General features: G+C 39.7%; 1 protein-coding gene across 15 annotated transcripts in view; it reads right to left on the bottom strand.

The window, feature by feature from the left end:
* Positions 1-19,854, bottom strand: part of EHBP1 (EH domain binding protein 1) — a 324,971-nt gene extending 305,117 nt beyond the window's left edge. For 6 of the 15 annotated variants that reach the window (XM_025353911.1, XM_025353925.1, XM_025353918.1 and 3 more), the window contains exons 1-2: positions 19,423-19,756; positions 18,184-18,579 (exon numbers count right to left, since the gene is read on the bottom strand). In XM_025353911.1, the coding sequence (XP_025209696.1) occupies positions 18,184-18,287 (104 nt within the window). In that variant the 5' untranslated portion in view covers positions 18,288-18,579; positions 19,423-19,756. The other 9 variants (XM_025353912.1, XM_025353916.1, XM_025353919.1 and 6 more) reach the window with 4 other exon arrangements.
* Positions 19,855-20,679: the final 825 nt, after the last annotated feature.

The raw sequence follows: 20,679 nt of genomic DNA, 5'->3' as shown, positions 1-20,679 counted from the left end.
CCTCCTGCTGTGCAGCCCAGTTCCCAACAGGCCATAGACTGGTTCCAGTCCATGGCCCAGGGGTTGGGGACGCCTCCTCTAGGCCATCAAATAGGATAAAAGAAAAAAAAAAACTAACCAAAGGTGAGCAACTTCAAAGATTGAAGAAACATCAGCCCATAAAGATGAAAAAGGACCAACAAAAGAACTCTGACAATTCAAAAAGCCAGAATGCCTTCCTTCCTCCAAACAACTGCATCACCTCTCCTGCAAGCATTCTAAATTAAGCCAAGATGGGTGAAGTGACAGAAATAGAATTCAGTATATGGACAGGAACAAGGATCATTGAGATGCAGTACACTAAAACCCAATCCAAGGAAGCTAAGAATCACAATAAAACAATGCAGGAGCTGACAAGACAAAATAACCAGTATAGAAAAGAATGTAACCAATCTGACAGAGCTGAAAAACACACTACAAGAATTTCATAATGCAATCTCAAGAACTAACAGCAGAACAGACCAAGTGGAGGAAAGAATTTCAGAGCTTGAAGACTGCTTTCTGAAATAAGACAGTCAGACAAGAATATACAAAAAAGAATGAAAAGGAACAAATAAAGCCTCCGAGAAATATGGGATTATGTAAAGAGACCAAATCTATGACTCGCTGGTATCCCTGAAAGAGATGGGGAGAGTGTAAGCAACTCGGAAAACATATTTCAGGGTACCATCCAAGAGAACTTCCCCAACCTAGCTAGAGAGGCCAACATTCAAATTCAGGAAACACAGAGAACCCTAGTAAGGTACTTCACATGAAGATAATCCTCAAGACACATCATAATCAGATTCCCCAAGGTTGAAATGAAAGAAAAAATGCTAGAAAGGTCAGGTCATCTACAAAGAGAAGTCCATCAGACCAACAGTGGACCTCTCAGCAGAAGAAACCTTACAAATCAGAAGAGACTGAGAGCCTGTATTCAACATTCTTAAAGAAAAGAAATTCCAACCCAGAATTTAGTATCTCACCAAACTAAGCTTCATAAGCACAGGATAAATAAAATCCTTTTCACATAAGGAAGTGCTGAGGGAATTAATTATCACCAGATCTGCCTTACAAGAGCTCCTAAAGGAAACACTATACATGGAAAGGAAAGACTGTTTCCAGCCACTACAAAAACACACTTAAGTACACAAGCCAGTGACACTATAAAGCAACCACACAAGTTTGCATAATAACCAGCTAACATCATGATGACAGGATCAAATTCAAACATATCAATATTAACCTTGAAAGTAAATGGGCTAAACACCCCAATTAAAAGGCAAAGAGTGGAAAGCTGCCTAAAGAACCAAGACTCATTGGTATGCTGTCTTCAAGAGACCCACCTCACATGCAATGACACCCATAGGCTCAAAATAAAGGGATGGAGAAATATCTACAAGGCTAATGGAAAACAGAAAAAAGCAAAAGTTGCAATCCTAATTTCAGACAAAACAGACTTTAAATCACAAAGATTAAATAAGACAAAGAAGGGCATTACATAATGATAAAGGGTTCAACAAGAAGAACTAATTATCCTAAATATATGTGCATCCAAGACAGGAGCACCCCAATTCATAAAGCAACTTCTTACAGACCTTCAAAGAGACTTATGGAAGACTTCAACACCTCACTGACAGTATTAGACAGATCACTCAGGCAGAAAATTAACAAAGATATTGAGGACCTGAACCCAGCACTGGATCAAACGGACCTCATAGACATCTACAGAACTCTCCATCCAAAAACAACAGAATATACATTCTTCTCATCACCACATGGCACATACTCTAAAATCAACCACATAATTGGACATAAAATACCTCAGCCAATGCAAAAGAACTGAAATCATAACAACAGTTCTCCTGAAGCACAGCACAATCAATATCATGTGACTCCTGATGCAGAGAATACACAGCTTCACTTTGGTATTACTGCAAAGTATTCATAACCTGAACCTAATCATGAGTAAATATCAGACAAACACAAATTGAGGAACATTCTTCAAAAGTGTCAAGGTGACCTGACACTTAAGAAGTGTCAAGTGTCAAAACAAAGACTAAGGAATTCTACCAGGTTAAAGGAGATTAAAGAGATGTGACAACTAAATGTAACATATGGTCCTGGATTAGATCCTGGCCTAGGGAGGAAAAAATTCTTCTTTTGTTATAAACGGAATTCTTGGGTTAATTGGAGAAATCTGAATTAGGCTTATAGATTAAGTAACAGCATTACATACAAATGTAAATTTCCTGATTTTGACAAATTAAACTGTGGTTATGTTTAAAAAAAAAAAAAAAATCCCTATTTTTGCAGGGCATGGTGGCTCATGCCTGTAATCCCACCATTTTGGTAGGCCGAGGCAGGTGGATCACAAGGTCAGGAGATCGAGACCATCCTGGCTAACACAGCAAAAACCCATCTCTACTAAAAATACAAAAAATTAGCCAGGTGTGGTGGTAAGCACCTGTAGTTCCAGCTACTCAGGAGGCTGAGGCAGGAGAATCGCTTGAACCCAGGAGGCGGAGGTTGCAGTGAGCCGAGATCACACGCCACTGCACTCCAGCCTGAGCAACAGAGTGAGACTCCGTCTCAAAAAAAAAAAAAAAAAAAAAAAATTCCCTATTTTTAAGAAATACGTACTGAAGTGTTTATGGGTAAAGGGGCACTATGGTACAACTTACTCTTAAATGTTAAGAAAAAAATTACATACAAAATAGCTTAAAAGAGACTGATAAAGCAAACACGGTAAAATGCTGCCACTTGGGGAACTGAGGGGATATGTATATGTGAATTATTTGTATTGTGTTTGCAACTTTTCTCTACATCTTAAATTATTTCAAAATAAAAGTTCTTTTTAAAAATAGAAAGGGTTATTTTTAAAAAACAATGTACCTCCCTGTCAGAGCCTCTGTACAAAAGGCAGTAATGATATCACAAGGTTGTTTTATAAATAACCATTAAGTACACACTGATATGAATAAGTAACTGAATAAATAAATGAGGAATAAAGGACAAACCTTGCTTACAGAAAAATTTCAAAAACAAATGTAGAAGGAATAAAGGAAACAGAAAATTATCATTAGGACACAGCAGCAATCGCTACAAGCAAAATCTACTGATGAATTTTAAATTGGTGGCGAAAACTTTAAAGAGAAATAGGATAGTTACATAACTTCAAAATATCTTCCCCCCAATATTTATTAGTTCTGCGGTAGTTGTAACATATGTTCAAATTCTTTGATATTTCCCCTTCCAGGAGATGAAACTTAATTCTCCTCCCTGAGTGTATATTGGATTTAGAAACTGGTTTCTAATGCATAAAATATGAAAGGGTAAAACGGTAACTTTATAGTGGAGAAACTCCACAGACTAAGTGATCAAGGTAAATATTAAGTCATGTTGATATCATGCGATATATGATATTATGTGACGGGGGCTGGAGGTACTTTACCTCTGTGGTATCTTACCAAAATTCCATCACCTCAGTCTAATGATTAAAAAAACATCAAACAAACCCAATTTGAAGGACATTCTACAAAATAACCTAACCAGCACTTGGCAAACCTAACAAGGTCATGAAAAACAAAAAAAGACTAAAAACTGTTACAGATTAGAGGAAATGTGACAACTAAATGCAATGTGGTATCCTGGATTACATCCTTGGACAGAAAAAGGATATTAGTGAGAAAACTGGTGAAATCTAATAAAGTCTGTAGCTTGCCTAATAATATTATACTAACATTAATCTTAGTTTTGATAAATGACAATGGTAAATTTATTTATTCAAATTTTACCCAAAAAAAGCTGGGTGATGTGATATATAAGAATTCTCCACACCAAGTTTGTCCAACCTGCGGCCCAACACAAAATCACAAACTTTCTTAAAGCATTATGAGATTTATGCAGGGACTTTTTATTTTTATTTATGTATTTATTTATTTTAAGACGGAATCTCGCTCTGTCGCACAGGCTGGAGTGCAGTGGCGCGATCTCCGCTCACCGCAAGCTCCGCCGCCTCCTGGGTTCACGCCATTCTCCTGCCTTTTTTAAAGCTCATCAACTATCGGCCGGGCACGGTGGCTCACGCCTGTAATCCCAGCACTTTGGGAGGCCGAGGCAGGTGGATCACGAGGTCAGGAGATCGAGACCATCCTGGCTAACACGGTGAAACCTTGTCTCTCTTAAAAACTTCAAAAAAATTAGCCGGGCGAGGTGGCGGGCGCCTGTAGTCCCAGCTACTCTGGAGGCTGAGCCAGGAAAATGACATGAACCCGGGAGGCGGAGCTTGCAGTGAGCTGAGATCTCCCCACTGCACTCCAGCCTGGGAGACAGAGTGAGACTCCGTCTCAAAAAAAAAAAAAAGCTCATCAACTATCATTAGTGTTAGTGTATTTTATATTTTATAAGACAGTTCTTCCAGTGTGGTCCAGGGAAACCAAAAGATTGGATACCCCTGCTCTATATCCCTACTCTATACTATCTTTGCAACTCTTCTGTAAGCCTAAAATTACTTCCATAAAAAGTTTCAAAATAAATGAATTAGCCAATTTTTAAAAGTAATTTTGCAAATTAGAGTATTCTTCCAATTAAAGCTGAACCATTAAACTTGATATCTAGACCCACTTATTGCATAAATAAATCCAGTTTCAATTAAGTTACTTTGAGATAGGGTTTTACTACACAGCTTTCCGCATTTAATGATTTTGGAGGGGAAAGAGAAGAATAAAAGATAAAATTTGAGAGAAACTATCTGCATGTAGTAAAAACAAGATTTCAGAATCTTAAGGGAAATGGTTGGAAGAAGACTAGTAAAATAGAATAAGGACATATTTAAAGGAAGGCTAATTTTAGAAGGACAACTATGGCAGTAATATAGGCAAAGGGGAGACCAAAGGGGCTAGGAAAGCATTAAGTGCTATCACAAAAGCCTACACTAGAGGTTCCCAAACTTTCTGGGTTGACAAGGCCCTTAATGTGTAATTTTTTCAGACTCCCTCACCCCCAAGCCAAAAGAAATACCTAACCATTTTGTTTATTAAGTAGTCAGGTCCAAACAACTTAAGAAGGATGTATGTCCTAAAAACTTAGCACCTGTTTTGGACACTTGACAATCTAATCTCAAACCTGAGAATTAGAATGGACACTGCCTCCCTGATTTCCTGTTCCACACAGATTTTCATGTGATATCTGCTTTTTGTCATAGCAACTGCCAAAAGCCCAGCTTTGTAAAACTGTGGGATCACTGAAAAGAATGTAGCAATCTAATTTTGAAACTGAACTACCTCAAGCTAGTATAGTCTTCCGTTAGTATTAGTGGAGGATTGGTTCCAGGACCTCCTCAGGATACCAAAATCTGAGGATGCTCAAGTCCCTGACATAAAATGGCACAATATTTGCATATAACCTATGGACATCCTCCTGTATACTTTAAAGTCATCTCTAAATTACTTATAATATCGAATACAATGTAAATGCTATGTAAACATTGTTATACTGTACTGTTTAGAGAGTAATGACCAAAACAACTCTGTACATGTTTGATACAATTCTGTTTTTCAAATATTTTCAATCCATAGTTGGTTGAATCCATAGATGCAGAACCCATAAATACAGAAGACCAACTATACTTTGTGTGGTTTCCAACAGATGCTGCTATGTTTCCTTCAAAATTGTTAAACATCTCTTGGCTCCCTTGTGAGTTCTCTGCAGTGCCTCTGGGCTCCTTGGCACAGTTTGTGAATCATGGCCCTTGGCAAAAGACAGCAAAGGATGGAAACAAGGCAATGGAATAGAAAAATCAATGTGAGAATTAAGACATGCTTCAGAGAAAAAAAAATAAGCAGATCTACTAGTGATGTTGTCTAGAAGTACAATTATAGGGCGAGTACTTAAGAAGTTTCAAAACTTTTCTGGAAAAAAAAAAAATTATTCTGGTCGGCACAGTGGCTCACGCCTGTAATCCTAGCACTCTGGAGTCCAAGGCAGGTGGATCACTTGAGCCCTGCGTTCAAGACCAGCCTGGGCAACACAGCGAAACTTCGCCTCTACAAAAAATACAAAAAATTAGCCGGGCGTGGTGACACACATCCGTAGTACCAGCTACTCAGGAGGCTGAGATGAGCGACACTTGAGCCCAGGAACCGAGACTGCACCACTACACTCCAGCCTGGGTGATGGGAGTAAGACTCTATCTCAAAAAAAAAAAAATTCTACCTCAACAGTCAGAGTAGCTGTCTCTCAACATTCTTTGCTTATATAGAAGAGAACAAACCAGTCTTGTCTTTAAATGAATGAATGAACCTGTTCAAATGTTTGTTAATTTTGACAGCTAAAATGGCATAGCTAAAATACAATGCTCTCACTTTTAATCAGAAAGAAAATCACAAATTAGCTGAACCACTGTAAGAAAATTCAACTCAACATTTCAAGTCAATAAACATTTTTGGAGTACCAATAGAACTGTCATCCAGCACCTGCCAAAGCTTTGTTCAGACGGATTTTTAAGAAAGAATCAAATATGGTAGTTCTAAGACCTAATTTGATACTCTTCAGCAATTGGGTAACTTCTAAAATAACAGATTTGCCATCACTATCACAGACCTACAGAATCAGGACCTCCTAGGGGATATGGAAATCTCCATATTTGCAAAGCACCCCAGCAATTCTAAAGATAGTCAATTTGGGAGGCAATGGCTAAATCAGCACTGTCCAGTAAAACTTTTTGTGGTGATGAACATGTTCCATATTTGCACTATCCAACACGGTGGCCCCTAGCCACATGTGGCTAGTGAGCATTTGAAATGTGGCTACTGTAACTGAAGAACTGAATTTTGCATTTAATTTAAATTGATTTAAATTTAGATGTAAATAGCCACATATAGTTAGTTCCCTCTGTACTAGACAGCACAAAATTAAATGATTCATGTTAAATTTCCATTCTTCTAAATTTCCAGAGTGGTACTCTCGGTTTAAATTAGATGATCAGAAAACTAGGTTCCTCAGCCATATTCTCTCATAAAAAGTCTTCATGAAGGGTCAACATAAACATTATCTAATTTAACAATGGTTCTGAGTCTTTTGTAGTTGGAGATTTTATCCAATGTCATATTTTATTTTCATAATAAAAATCCTCTTTGGATTAAGGTCTAAGAAAAGTCTGCAAAGAAATGTATATACTTTCTTTAGCCAGGAGGACTATTACAAGAGCCAATGTGCATCCCTTTTTGCCTTGGCTGCCAATAAACTCAGAACCAAATCCAGTCTCCAATAGCAGCAACTAACTCCTCTCAAGTGCCTAGTAATATGTGCTCTCTGCTCCTGTAAGACCATCATTCTATTTATATCCCTAAATCAGTCAACATGGTATTATTTTAAATTCTTAGGCTGACAAACTCTTTTGGACATAGGCGGGGTATCAAATTTTAAAGTGATTTTTTTTTAATTAAAGGTAATTTTAAAGGTTTAAAAAAAAAAAACTGTATTAAAACTATTTTCAAAATAACAATACCCGGATTAATAAAACCAGGAAATTTTTTAATAAACCAAACTTACTAAAGAAAATCAGTAGGTGCCTTTTAGCAAAGCTGCCTAAAAATATCACTTTAACAGTGATACATGAGACAAATACCGGGTACAACGACATCCTGCAGTAAGTTCACTGCCTCTGTTTCAAACTCAGTTCCACTCCTTTGAACAAATACGCAAACGTCCTAATGTAGAATATGAACATCCATATTGAGTAATCAAAATGCTTTATGCAATTTTTCCTGAACTATTTTTATATCATGCAGTGAACAAGTTCAATGGCTCTTTTGTTGAAATCTCCCAAAAAATCAGAACAAACACATTTGACGCATCAATAGCACAGTTCTAGAAATGCCTAATTTTAAGTTCCCTGGGCATTTTAACTGCAAAACTCATGTGAAACTAAACTAAATCATAAGAACAGAACCTCCTCACATAATCCCTTAAAATTTCATTTTAGAAATCAACTTTTAAAGTATGTAAATCAAGATTTTATACCAAAATAATGTATGACAATCACACACTACAAAAAGATCCTGGGTTCATTTCTTTAAAATCATGACAGGAAAAAAAATTTTTAAGGAAAAACTGGCCCTGGCCATGGTGGCTTACACCTGTAATCCCAGCACTTTTGAGGGGCCAAGGCAGGAGGGTCGCTTGAGGCCAGAAGTTCAAGACTAGCCTGGACAACATAGTGAGACCCCAGTGGCTACAAAAGATAATGAAAAAAGAAATGAACAACCATCACATAGAAAAACACCATAAATTGTAGCAGGTGGCAGACACTTTAGCAGCCAGAGTCGGCAGCCAGGAGCGCAAAAAGCACTGGGAAACAACTCCTTGCTGCCTGTCCAGGCAGTCGCCAGGGGAGCAAAGGGCCTCAGGAAGAGGAAAGGGACCTCAGACCTTCCAAATTGCTTCCTCTCGCCAGAAACTATTTATTGCAGGAATAAAGATGGCTGCTGAACCAGTGGAAGACAACTGCATCAACTTCGTGGCAATGAAATTTATTGACAATACACTTTATAGCTGAAGATGATAGTAAAGTATAAATGAATTTATTTTTCTTTGCAAACTAAGTACCTGCTTGAGACACATCTGTATTGCCATTATTAGCTGAGAAAAAAAAACAGTTCATATGATACCAATCTATTTGGAAAGCCAATCTGCCCTCAAAGGAATGTGGACTCAGTAGCATAGCTTTCAAATGAAGATGACCATAAGAGACACAAAGAAGAACCTCTAGCAAAGATGCTTCTCTACACCTTAAAAAATTATCCGGCTCTTAGAATCTACAAAATAGACCTTACCTGTTTCATAGGTCCTAAGATTAGCGGGGAGTCATGGATTCTGCTGGGTGGGGGAGTTGCATAGGAAAAGGGGATTGAAGCCTTAGAATTGTCCAAAATCAATAACACCTCCTCTCAGAAATGCTTTGGGAAGAAGCCTGGGAGGTTCCTGGGTTGGGGCGGCGGGGGGTAGGGGGGCCAGAAAATTATGGAAGTAGAGGAGATAGGAATGGGTGGGGCAAGAAGATCACATTCAAAGGCCAAGATCTGAAAGAAATCATGCATTTATGATGAATTCAGGGTAATTCAGAATGAAAAAGTAGGAGTAGGAGAATGATGAGAGAAGCTAGAGTAATAAATAGGGTGCAGAGCAAGATGTTCTCTTACTCCAAGATGTGAAATTTTGACTTTATCTTAGCGATAATAGGGTTAATTAAGCACAACATGTATTAGCTAGGGTAAAGATTAGTTTGTTGCAACAAAGACATCCAAAAATACAGTAGCTGAATAAGACAGAAAATGTTTCTCCTAAAAAAAGTCTAAGTAGGCAGCTCAGAAGTATTATGGCTGGAAGCAACCTGATGATATTGGGACCCTGACTTTCTTCAGTCTTGTTACCCATCATCTCCCTGTTGTTGATCTCATTCACATAGTTGAAAATCACCATTCTTCCTGGGTCCATATCTCAGTTATTAAGAATGGGTCAAGATAAGAGGAAGTCAGGCTCATTCCTTTCAAAGACTCTAACTGGAAGTTGTACACATCAATTCCCCTCATATTCCATTGACTAGAATTTAATCACATGGCCACACCAAGTGCAAGGAAATCTGGAAAATATAATCTTTATTCCAGGTAGCGACAAGACTCTTTAAAATTCAGAAATAATATATTTTTAAAATATAAAAAAAAAAAAAAGAAAGGAAAAGAAATACATCATAAAATGGCTTGGCATGGTGACTCGGCTGGGCACGGTGGCTCACACCTGTAATCCCAGTGTGAGGCCGAAGCGGGCAGATCACGAGGTCAGGAGATCAAGACCATCCTGGCTAACACGGTGAAACCTTGTCCCTGCTAAAAATACAAAAAATTAGCTGGGCATGGTGGCACGCACCTATAGTCCCAGCTACTCGGGAGGCCAAGGCAGGAGAATTGCTTGAACCCGGGAGGTAGAGGCTGCAGTGTGCCAAGATTGTGCCGCTGCACTCCAGCCTGGGTAACAGAGCAAGACTCTGTCTCAAAAAAAAAAAAGAAAAAAAATACATCATAAATATCATAAAACATCACTACAGGACACATACAAACACACAGACACAAACACTACAGGACACATACAAACATGCATACACAAACGCTAGCAAATTAATTCTGCTTTGGAGGAATTAAGTTAGTTTTCTTAGCCCTACATTTGCTTGAAATTATTATAAAAAGGAAATAAAGTTATAAAACCATAGCAATTGATTTTGCTTTAGAAGCAAAAATATGTAGTTCCTCTCCCCAAAAGTCAAAGTATCATCAAAACTTAGCTCATTTCAGCACTGTACTTCTGCTAGAACATTCCTGGTTTACTCCTACCTCCCTGGTCACTCTAACCTATGCCAGTTCATCTTTCTCTAACACTCTTAAAAGGTCAGGTTATATTTACAATCTTCTTCCCACCTACTCTAACCTTTCTCTCTAGATAGTTCTCTTCATCACTCATTGCTTATTTATCAGATAAAAAATAATAACAACAATGGGTAAAATTTACTGGGTGCTTACTCTGTCAGACACTGTTCTAACCCCTTTATTACAGGTATTATCTTACTTAATCCTCAAAACAACTCTATGCTGGAAGTAGTGTTATTATCATCTCCACTACAGAAGAGGTACTAAGAGATAATTCGTCCATGGTCACACAGCCAGAAAATGTATATTTTACACATACACAGACCTCAATGTTGTCAGAAGCTGTTCTAAAGTTTCTTTCTATAAGGCTGGGAAACATGCACAATGATCTCTCCTCCATTGCTTATGTAGTTTGAGTAGAATAAGACTAAACTAATAGTTTAGAGCCTGAGCACAGAGAAAACAGAAAGGTGCTAGACTCTTGTATTCCCTAAACACTAGCTGCAAGTAACTCCCATGTCTTAAAGCAGAAGTCAGCAACCTTTTTCTTTCTTTCTTTTTTTTTTTCTTAAGAGATAGGGTCTCACCATGTTGCCCAGGCTGGTCTTGAACTCCTGTTCCCTGAGTTCAAGGGATCCTCCCACCTCGGCCCCTCCCAAAGTATGAAGACTTACAGAAAAAGTTTGTTCTGTTTTTTTAGAGAACAAAAGAGCCAGTTTGGATCAGGCCAGAGTTTGCCAATTCTTCATCTAGAGGCACATTTTGAGTCATGTGTAGACATAATCATGATGTAAGCACAGAAATATCTAATTATGGCATTAAGTGGCTCCACTATATTCCTTAAAGAGTCCACCACAATTGAATTTTGTAAAACTGCTCTTCACATAGAATAAAGACTTAAAATCTGGATAAAACACCATATGTAACAATTAACGATTTTTTTAAAAATCAGTTCATAAGATACTACCATGAAATTACAAATAAGTAACACATCAATTTAGTATTTGCTAAAATCATATGCCTTTGACAACTTACAATATAGAAAAGAAGACTGTGCTGTTTTGTTTCAAGGAATAAGATGTTCAAGATTCACATAACTTGCAACATAGAAAGTATTGCAAACTAACCTCTCTAGAAGCAAGCCTTGAAATTAGGGAACAATACCTTTCTTACCTTACCTCTCCCTTTTGCAGTCTTCTAACCTTCTGCTCCATCTCTCCCCTCATACATTAAAGATTTTACCGTTCTCACTCATAGGTGGGAACTGAACAATGAGATCACTTGGACTCAGGAAGGGGAACATCACACAGCGGGGCCTATCATGGGGAGGTGGGAGGGGGGAGGGATTGCATTGGGAGTTATACCTGATGTAAATGACGAGTTGATGGGTGCAGCACACCAACAAGGCACAAGTATACATATGTAACAAACCTGCACGTTATGCACATGTACCCTACAACTTACAGTATAATAATAATAAATAAATTAAAAAAAAAAAAAAAAGATTTTATCACCAGGCCAGGTGCCGTGGCTCACACCTGTAATCCCAGCGCTTTGGGAGGCTGAGGTGGGCAGATCATTTGAGGACAGGAGTTTGAGACCAGCCTGGCCAACAGAGCAAAACCCTGTCTCTACTAAAAATACAAAAAAACTAGCCAGACATGGTGGTACATGCCGGTAATCCCAGCTACCTGGGAGGCTGAGGCATGAGAATCACCTGAACCCAGGAGGCAGAGGTTGCAATGAGCCACTGCACTCCACCCTGGGCAACAGAGTGTGACTCTGTCTCAAAAAATAATAATAATAATAAGTTTAGCACCTGACTCCCTGTCTTAAATGTTTCTCCTCCCATTATTCTTGGCAACTACAAGAGCCACACAAATAATCTGCCTGCACATTGGCCTCTAAATTCCTTGACCACCCTCTTCATACCCAAAAATCTTTTACTCTATTTCACCTCAGTCACCAACTGTCATGGTCATATACTAATAGCTATAGTCTCTAACAAGGAATAGGAATAGCTGGAAGGTGCAAAAGATTATCTACTCAAACACAGCAAGAAATTCTACTTAAATTTATTTATTTTAAATGTATTTATTTTATTAAAGAAATTAAAGTATACTCATATTTCATGTATGCAGTATATTAAAAATGTATTGGGATATGTGCTCATTTTTGTAACAGATATGCACATGTGATCCAAGGACACCACCAGTATCTTGTCATTAACATTAACCACATCCTTCAAAATCAAGCATCTCATACTCCTCCACCTCCCATCTTTCCAGCTCCCAACCCCAACAATTCTTCAACCTCTTTAAAATCTTTCAATCATTATCCTTTTCATGTTTTCACTGACTATCCCATCTTTCACATACTTACTTTTCTCCTTATCCAGCTTATATTCCATGGTTCATCACTAAAACCACTCCTGCACATTTGCTCTCAGTTTCCCTGTCCTCTTCCCCTCAGTTATACATTCCTGACAAAATCTAATCCTGGTCAAATCCAACTCTACCTATTCTATGCCTGCACCCAAGCACTGAACATAGTTGGATTAAAAAATTGCTGGTTGCATTCACTTAAAATTTATAATCACAAAGTTAAAAAGGTCATCACTACTACCCAGCAATACCCCTACATTTCCCTAGTCAATTCATTCTCACTTTGACAACTTCATACCTCATCTCCTCAGTCCTTCAACAACTCTGTCACCTCCCTCCCAGCAGATGATTTCTTATATTATTTCCCTGAGAAAACAGAATATCCACATCCTCCCCAACCAAATCTACCAACCTATCTGCTTCTCCACCCATGTATCCTGCTTCTCCCCTTGTAACAATGAATGGTGCCAGCTTCTACCTAAGTTCAACCTTTCCACTTGGGTTCTGGATCCTTGTCTCTTTCTCTTACTCAAAGACTTTCTCTCCTAAGGTTACCTCCTCTCCCACCACATCATCCATTTTTCCTTCTCTACCAATCATTTCCATCAGCATTTACACATGTTGCAGTATCTGCCAAGCAAAAAATATACCTTGAACCCTTGTCTCTCTCCAGGTATTACCTAGTTCTCTGGTTTGTAGCAAAATACTCCAAGAAAATGATCTGTACTCACTGTAACCACTTCCTTTCCTCTAAGCCAACTTAATCAAGCCTTCATCTCCACCACTCCACTGAACCGTTCCTCAAAATCATCAGTTCTTTCCACCTTGCCAAATCCAATGGTCACCTTGCTCAGCCTCTCAACAGTATTTGACACAGCCAAATGCTCCCTTAATACACTTTTTGCACTTGGTTTCTTAGAAAACACGCTCTCCTAATTTTCCTATCTCACTATTGCTTGTTTCCTGTCTCCTTTGTTGGTTCCTCCTCTCCTTCCTCACCTCTATATGCTGAAGTGCCTCAAGGCTCAGTCCTCAATCCTCTTCTCAATCTGTATTAATGCATAGGAAAATTCCTATAGCCCCATAGTTATAAATACTACTTACAAACTAAGATGATCCAGCCTCTTCTCTCCCCTGAGTTTGAGACTCTTATAATTAGCTGCTTAATTAAGATCTCCATCTGGATGTATCAAACGAAAAGCAAACAAAATTCTTGATTTCTCCCTCATACCAAACCTTTTCCTCTCCAAGTGTTCCCCTATCCCTTCAATTAATATTACATTCACCTGGTTGCTCAGGTCAAAAACCTGTAGTCATTATTGACTGTCTCTTACTTTACATCATATCTCATCCATCAGTAAGTCCTGTTAACTACATCTTTAAAAAATTTACTATCCAGCTACATGAGTACACAAAATTGTCAAAACTCACTGAACTGTACACTTAAAACGGATGCATTTTACTATATGCAAAAGTGTAAATTACACCTCAATAAAGTGTGGTGGTGCTGAGTGTGTGTGAGGGTATACGTGTGTTACCTACATACATCTGACCATTTCTCACCACCTACTACTCTGTTGTTTGAATTACTGCAGTAGCCTACTAGCTGGTATCCCTGCTTCCACTTTTACTCATGACAGTCCATATTCCACAAAACACACCAAGTTTGTTTCTAATTAATGCTTTTTTCTGTTCTTTGTAAAATTTATTTCAAAAGTAGATTATTTACATCAAGGCTCATGTATCTCTATATCACTCCATGGTCAACAGAGAAATGCTTGCTTAAGCATTTCTGAAATTAATACTTCTTAATATAATTTGGTTTTCATAAATTCAAATTAACACTTAAAGTGCATGTAGTCTTCTAATGTCTAATTGGAAAACTAAGCTGGGATCAGTTACACATAGCCTGGAACATCTTTAATCTTAAAGAGTTTATATTTTATCTAACAGGCCAGTGTCACAAACTTAAACACTAAGAAAAGCTACTTTTTTTACTTTTCAAATCCTGAGGTCACAAGGTTGGCAAAGATGTGTGAAACAATGAACAAAATGAAGAGTTACTTTCAGGGATATATATTCACCTTTTTGTACCTCTAGAGTTTTGAACCATGTGATTATACTGCCTATTTAAAATATAAATTATAATTAAAATTATATTTTAAAATAAGGGAAAGGAATTCTTACACGACATAGAAAAATAAGAAACTAAAATAAATACATGACTTTTTAGGACAAGTTTATGGCACTTGGAATATTTTTAGTCCTTCCACCACAACTAAGAATTAGATGGAAGAAATATAAATACAAAGATAAAATATGTTCATATATACATGCAAAATATAATACATATTCATACATAATGATTCATGTCATATATTAGAGAGCTTTTACCAGAATTTAATTTGCAATCTAGTTAAAGTATCATCATAACCCCAACTTGCCAACTTTCATACAGTTTCCTTAAACACCTGTAAAGCCTTTGAGAACTCATACAGTAAAGATTTCTCTCAGAAATCTAAAAGCCTACAGATGATAAAAGAACAGAACACAAAGTAAACTAACAAGAGAAATGACAGTATAGTCTCTTTCAAACTCATCTCCAGAGGCCAGTCTTACACTTGCCAACAGCTACATCATTTAATAATTAAATGACATAGGGACAACAATAAGAGTAGGGGTATAAACCCCTATCATCTCTAAATTTGCTACAGCCCCTTCATGTGGCTATCAAGGAATGATGACAAATAGGACCTCCATGGTATACTGTCCTTCTCTCAAATGAAAAAAAGACATTCTCACTTTTGTTCCTATCTAAGTTCTAGTGGTTCTAGAACTGGTATAAATAATTCTACTATTAAGCTCTACATGTAAGTTCTAGTACCACTAGACAATACAAGAAGTATTAGGGGGTACTTAATACTCCCAATACTTCCAGGAGAACATCCAGATGCTTCTGGTATTAAGTCCAAATCCTATCGTAAGACCTGATTTAATAGGGACACCATAATGGCCATTCCTAAAAGTAATCAAGCCATTTATTCAACTGTAATCAAGCTAAATTTTCACTGTAGCTTTTACCTTTAGACATATTAGCAATAACTTAAAATGTTATTTAAAAATTAATAACTTGAAAGCTCAAGGGAAATAAAATTCCAGGAAGGCTGCAAACTGTGAGGAAGAAACTGATTTTCTAACTGAGGAATCACATGATAATGTTCTATTTCCCTTAAGGAAAAGATTAAAATTTAACCATCTTAAAGTTGATGCTCCCAGTATACTGCCAAGTTAAGAAACACCTGTAATCAGGACCTTCTCCAACTTGGATAAGTACATCCAAATTTCTAACACAAAAGCTTGGATGTCAATCTAGACCTTTTCTTCTCCCTCATCCCCATCTTGCTCAAATCCCCAATTGAAATGACCACCAAATCCTACCCATTTTGTGTTCTGAGTGTTCCTCCAGTTAATTCTTTCCATTCCTTTGCCACTGCCTAGTCCTAACCTTTTGTCTCCCCTTATTTATTAAAACAGCTACCCTAATATTGCTATTTCCAGTCATCCTTTTACTATGATCCTCAGTCTACACTGTAGTCCTGGTGATTTTCCAATAGCAAACCTAATGTCTCTTCTGCTCAAAATCTTTCACTATGTTCCTATCACCTACAGAATAATCCCCAAATCATTTATTAACAGCACATAACTTTACATGCTTTCAGTCCTGCGTGACTCTCAAACCTCACATCTCACTGCATGACCCCCAATCCTACACTTTGAACCCCATTAATATCAAACTATACTACTTGAATTTCCAGCACATCCCATGCTAGGTAAGCCTCCATGCTTCTGCATAGGTTGTTGCTTCAGTCTAGAATGTCTTTCACTTCTTCCCCCTTGGCTTCCTGGACAACAACTATGAATCTTTCAAAACCCAGCTCAGCTACTAGGAAGCCATCCCAACAACTCATCCTCTACCCTTAAAGAACTGATTGTTTTTCCCTCTGCTACCTCTGTATGTAATAATGGCATCTATTAGGCACTATGTCCCTGACACTGTTCCAAGCATTTTACATGTATTAACTCATTTAATCTTCACAATTACCCTCCCTATGAAGTGGCACCATTATGACCTTTATGGCTATGGAAATTTGAATCACAGAGAAGTTAAATAATCTGTCCTCAAAGATACTCAACTGGATGAAGACAGATTAAAATCCTTATGTCATACATATTTATACTACCGCATCTCTCACAGTGAATTTATTCATGTGACTCTTACACTAGACTGTACACTCATTGAGGACAGGGATTATGTCATATTCTACTCCAAATCCACAGTACCTGGTATAAAGTAGGTAATGAGTGCATGCATTTCTCAAACTGATTTTAAAATAATATTCCTAACAAGTTGAAGAGAAAAGCATTCAGAAACTAGTTCCAAATAAATATTCAAATATGCTATGAGTTCTAGAATAGAGCAAGCTATGTTTTTAATCTAATAAAAAGGATGTTAAAAAGAAAGGTTATTACAGACCTGAATTACAGTCCTTGTGGACAAACAAATGGGCTTATTTTGCAATTAAGTCCATTACTGCTTAATCACTGCAGTAAATCAAGGCCCAAACGACCATTTGCTTAAAATTAACTTTTTTATCCCACTAAATTAAAAAATTTTGTTGTTTATCATTCAGGGCAATGGAAAGAAAGCCCTATATTTACTCTTCTCAAGTGGAAAGAAGCCAATCACAGACCAGCACTACTAATTGCTTCCTTAAATCTGGCCAAGAAATGTATCCCATTAGGCAATTAAAATAAAATACAGTTGCCTGAGTAAGCATTTAACAAAAGAATTTCTAAGGTTTTGTGGATGGCATTCCATTAATCAAATAATGAAAAATTCTTTATCCTAAGCAAGGAAAAATGAAAAAACAAGAAAAAAAATAGATTACCATCACCCCACAAGAATATAGACTTCTATATTAAAACTCAATTCAGTCATATGCCTGTTATATTAAAGCATATGCATACATGCTCACAATATTTCAGTAGCCATTCTTTGTCTCCTTAAAATTACAAAAATCAAAGTTATTTTAACACTAATGATGAATAACCTCAAAACCAAATGTACTGTATTTAGTGTGCTCTCACAGTTACAGTCCTCTGAGCCATACTGAAGTGCAGTAATTAAAATCCACAGGGATGATACTAGCTGCAACTGTGCACAGCACAGTACTTGTTAGAGTTATCTGCACCCCACCCAGCTTCTACACATTAGTGCACTGTAGAAAGGTAAATAAACTATCAGAAGACCCAGAGTTTAGGCCACAGCACAGCAAACTCTACCTCCACGTACATCTTACCATTTCTTCGTACACTCAACCATCAGCTCCTGGTAGGAGGCCACAAACTGGAACTTGGATGCATGTTTTCCCACACGCTGCAGTCTCTTCCAAACTGAAGCCATGATGATCAGTCAAGACACTGGAGCAGTTCTGGGTTAGCAATACAGCAGCTTTAATAATGCAGAGGGTCCAAAGCAAACGAACTTTGCATGTATGTCTTTTAAAAACTCAACTACAACTCGAAATGATGCTTGGGGTCCATAAGTCTTCTCCCTGTTTCACAGGGTAAATTCCATCTTAGATGAATGGCCCAGTCAAGAACACTATGATATACGTGACAGGATGAGTGGGAGGGGGTTCCCTCATGGAGACATCACCATGCCACCTCAGGGGCTATATGTGTATTCTGGAGGACTGAAAAGCAAAACAAAGACAAAAAGAGAAAGAATATGAGGAGAGAATCATGAGAAGTGACTAACCACCCATGTTAAATAACGCTGCAAAAGACCATCCCAGTTCTCTGCATGTGTTTTAAACAATGAAACAAAACACCGACCTCAAAAGCCAGTAACATCAAGGATGCAAGACACCAAGGAAGAAATTACAATTCACACCGAAGACGTGGAGCGACACATCAGGTAGTCAGCATCAACAACAATCCAGAGAGATGGTAACTCGGGGCCCTACCTCCCCCTGTTAGCATCATAGAAGGGCGAGCAGAGCGGGAAAGTCTAGGGATGCTGTTTAATGTCCACCGCCAGTCAGAGGGAGGAGTGGAGTATTTTTAATAAACTTTGTTTTTCAGCCGATAATTAATAGCCTCAAGTTCGACAATATGTGCTTGGAACAAATTAGGGAGCCAGGAGGAATGCTGTTTTTCAGTCGGAGGGAGGAAATGGATGGGAAACGAGGAGTGGAGGGAAATCTCCAGGCAGAGAGAGGGCAATGTCCCGGCTCCAGGCCACTTGGGCTCCTTCGCTGCCAACCGGAGGGAAATGGAAACTCCTGCCTGGGCGTGAAGCAATGACCAGCGGGGCAAGTGGACTGTGCAGGGTGCGGTGCCTCCCTCCCCCATCCTCAGGGGAACAGTCCGCCGGAGCCCAGTCTCCTCACGCACAGAGCCCAGACCCCTGCCCCCCAGCGGAGGCAGGCGGTGGCTCGTCCGCGGTCCCTGTCACCCAGGCGATACCAGAAGACCCCAGCCCGGACCCCAAGCCCCGGCCCCGCCGCTCGACCACTCCCGCCCCCTCCTCACACCTCTAATCCCGCTGTCGGGTTGTGTCTGGCCCCGTTCCCTTCTCAGAGGCGCTCCTCCGTCGCCGCCGCAGCAGCAGCCGCCGCCGCCGCCACCGAGTCCTCCATCCCCGCCGGAGCCACATGGAACAGCCAAGCCAGCCACGGCGCTCGCGGGAGCCGGGATCTGCAGCCCCTCAGGCGGACGGCGCCCCTCACGCCCGCCCCCTCCCTGACAGATCGCCCCGCGACCGTCCCCCACCCTACCAAACCCTGCCAGAGCCGCCGCTCAGCGCCCAGCACCCCCTCCCCCGCCTTCCTCCTCCGCCACCATCATCATTACCTCCCCCGCCGCACCTCTCACACTAACCCTACCCACCGCAGCTGAACCTCCACCGCCCCGCCGCCATTGGCCGGGTCCCGCGCGTGCCCCGCCCACCTCAGCGGCCGGGTCTTAGAGCGGCTGGGGTGCCTGACTGGTAGAACTGCCTGCCCATCAAAGGGGCTCCACCTTCCCCTTGCTTGGGAGGTGGTTTTTCTCCAAGCCGGAACGCGACGCACAGGCAACCTTTTTGTAAAAAAAAAAAAAAAAAGGAACCGACTAAGTACGATCCCGCCCGTTCTTCTGATTGGCTTGGAGAGGGAAGCGATAGGCGGGAGGAATAGGGAGTGTTTATAGTGAACTGGCAGGTGATTGTAGAAGGTGGCTGTCCGTCAAAGGCGCCGCCGGTGCCGGGCTGGGTTTCTGGACCCTAAGGGTGATTGCAGACCTGGAGACTGGCTTCGCAGCAGCTGTGGGCAGTGCGGCTGCCTGTGGATTTCTCTCCTGTTCTCATCTCCGCGAGGACCTGGGCGCGCCCTCTCCTCCGCCACTGGCAACTAGGGTTTTTGCGCATACAGCCTTTATTTCACCAATTCCTCCTGGGATCTTACCTGACAACCTGAAGTAATGACCCTGTCAGCCACCCCCCCTCAACCCGCTCCCCGCCCAACATTGAGTCAACTGGTCTTCAAGAGGATTGATCAGCTGAGCTAGACACAAAATGTGTACAGTACAATTTCTTCTTGTTCGGAGTCTTCACGTTTCTTTGAATCTTGGTTTCTCCTCTTCGCTGTCGGACTCTTTTGCCCCCAGTGAGAACTGTAGATGGATTTGGGAACAGCTAGCGTACAAAAAGGGTAGTCAAAGGCAAAAAGGAGGAGGCAGAGTGAGGGCAGGGACACTTAATCTTGTTAAAAGAGCCAAGGGCCCTTTTGAGAATATGAAAGCTACAGATACTT

This window comes from Theropithecus gelada, chromosome 13 (genome assembly GCF_003255815.1).
Source record: "Theropithecus gelada isolate Dixy chromosome 13, Tgel_1.0, whole genome shotgun sequence".
NCBI classification, from domain to species: Eukaryota; Metazoa; Chordata; class Mammalia; order Primates; family Cercopithecidae; genus Theropithecus; species Theropithecus gelada.
This window is presented reverse-complemented; position numbering and strand designations above follow the sequence as displayed.